This window comes from Mustelus asterias, unplaced genomic scaffold (assembly GCF_964213995.1).
Source record: "Mustelus asterias unplaced genomic scaffold, sMusAst1.hap1.1 HAP1_SCAFFOLD_2663, whole genome shotgun sequence".
Classification (NCBI taxonomy): domain Eukaryota; kingdom Metazoa; phylum Chordata; class Chondrichthyes; order Carcharhiniformes; family Triakidae; genus Mustelus; species Mustelus asterias.
The window spans coordinates 47,501-49,790 of NW_027592608.1; the positions used below are offsets into that span (position 1 = coordinate 47,501).

The following is a 2,290-nucleotide window of genomic DNA, read 5'->3' on the forward strand; positions in this document are numbered from 1 at the left end:
GAGTGGAGAGAGGGTTAAGCACAGGTTAAAGAGGTGTGTATTGTCTCCAGACAGGACAGTGAGTGAGATTTTGCAAGCCCAGGCAAGCTGTGGGGGTTACAGATAGTGTGACATGAACCCAAGATCCCGGTTTAGGCCATCCTCATGTGTGCGGAACTTGGCTATCAGTTTCTGCTCAGCGACTCTGCGCTGTCGTGTGTCGTGAAGGCCGCCTTGGAGAACGCTTACCCGAAGATCAGAGGCCGAATGCCCGTGACCGCTGAAGTGCTCCCCCACAGGAAGAGAACAGTCTTGCCTGGTGATTGTCGAGCGGTGTCCATTCATCCGTTGTCGTAGCGTCTGCATGGTCTCTCCAATGTACCATGCCTCGGGACCATCCTTTCCTGCAGCGCATCAGGTAGACAACGTTGGCCGAGTTGCAAGAGTATGTACCGTGTACCTGGTGGATGGTGTTCTCACGTGAGATGATGGCATCCGTGTCGATGATCCGGCACGTCTTGCAGAGGTTGCTGTGGCAGGGTTGTGTGGTGTCGTGGTCACTGTTCTCCTGAAGGCTGGGTAGATCCGCACACATGAGGACGGCCTAAACCGGGATCTTGGGTTCATGTCACACTATCTGTAACCCCCCACGGCTTGCCTGGGCTTGCAAAATCTCACTAACTGTCCTGTCTGGAGACAACACACATCTCTTTAACCTGAGCTTAACCCTCTCTCCACTCACATTGTCTGTACCTTTAAGACTTGATTACCTGTAAAGACTCGCATTCCAATAATTATTCTGTAAATTGAGTTAGTGTCTTTATAAGCCCTGTTTGTGAACACAACTCCCACTCACCTGACGAAGGGGCAGTGCTCCGAAAGCTCGTGTGGCTTTTGCTCCCAAATAAACCTGTTGGACTTTAACCTGTTGTGTTGTGAGACTTCTTATTGCAACAATAAGACCCTCAGTTGTGGGGATCAGAACAAACTCGGAGCAGGAGTGGGCCATCTGGCCCCTCGAGCCTGCTCCGCCATTCAATAAGATCATGGCTGATCTTTTCATGGACTCAGCTCCACTTACCCGCCCGCTCACCATAACCCTTAATTCCTTTACCGTTCAAAAATCTATCCATCCTTGCCTTAAAAACATTCAATGAGGGAACCTCAACTGGGCAGGGAATTCCACAGATTCACAACCCTTTGTGTGAAGAAGTTCCTCCTCAACTCAGTCCTAAATCTGCTCCCCCTTATTTTGAGGCCATGCCCCCTAGTTCTAGTTTCACCCGCCAGTGGAAACAACTTCCCTGCTTCTATCTTATCTATTCCCTTCATAATCTTATATGTTTCTATAAGATCTCCCCTCATTCTTCTGAATTCCAATGAGTATAGCCCCAGTCTACTCAGTCTCTCCTCATAAGCCAACCCTCTCAACTCCGGAATCAACCGAGTGAATCTCCTCTGCACCCCCTCCAGTGCCAGTATATCCTTTCTCAAGTAAGGAGGCCATTCAGCCCCTCTCCTAGAGCCTGTTACAAGCTTCAGGTTTTTAGGTGTCCAGATCACCAACAACCTGTCCTGGTCCCCCCCATGCCGACACTATGGTTAAGAAAGCCCCACCAACGCCTCTACTTTCTCAGGAGACGAAGGAAATTTGGCATGTCCGCTACGACTCTCACCAACTTTTACAGATGCCCCATAGAAAGCATTCTTTCTGGTTGTATCACAGCTTGGTCTGGGCTCCTGCTCTGCCCAAGACCGCAAGGAACTACAAAAGGGTCATGAATGTAGCCCAATCCATCACACAAACCAGCCTCCCATCCATTGACTCTGTCTACACTTCCCGCTGCCTCGGGGAAAAGCAGCCGGCATAATTAAGGACTCCACGCACCCCGGACATTCTCTCTTCCACCTTCTTCCGTCGGGAAAAAGATACAAAAGTCTGAGGTCACGTACCGACCGACTCAAGAACAGCTTCTTCCCTGCTGCTGCTGTCAGACTTTTGAATGGACCGACCTCGCGCTAAGTTGATCTTTCTCTACACCCTAGCTATGACTGTAACACGTCAGTCACAGCTAGTCTGGCCCCGGGGTTGTGAATTTGACACCCTAACTCGGTGAGAGTGAGGGAGTCACTCCCCCAGCCTGAGGAGTTGACTGCCAGAGGGACAGAGTGAGCCCAGGTGATGTGAGTGGGCCCAGAGCGCTGGGAGAAACAGGGTCCATTACCTGTAGCCTGATCATTGGCTGCTGGTCAGGGAGTGGTGTGAGGTCCATGTTCATTCTGGGTATCTTCCAGCCACTGGAGCCACTGC

General features: G+C 51.0%; 1 protein-coding gene across 1 annotated transcript in view; it reads right to left on the minus strand.

The window, feature by feature from the left end:
- The window catches only part of LOC144489912 (uncharacterized), a 44,949-nt gene extending 42,691 nt beyond the window's left edge, over positions 1-2,258 (minus strand). Inside the window, exon 1 of the mRNA XM_078207738.1 lies at positions 2,205-2,258. Within this exon, the coding sequence (XP_078063864.1) occupies positions 2,205-2,258 (54 nt within the window). The remainder of the gene's footprint in view (positions 1-2,204) is intronic.
- Positions 2,259-2,290: the final 32 nt, after the last annotated feature.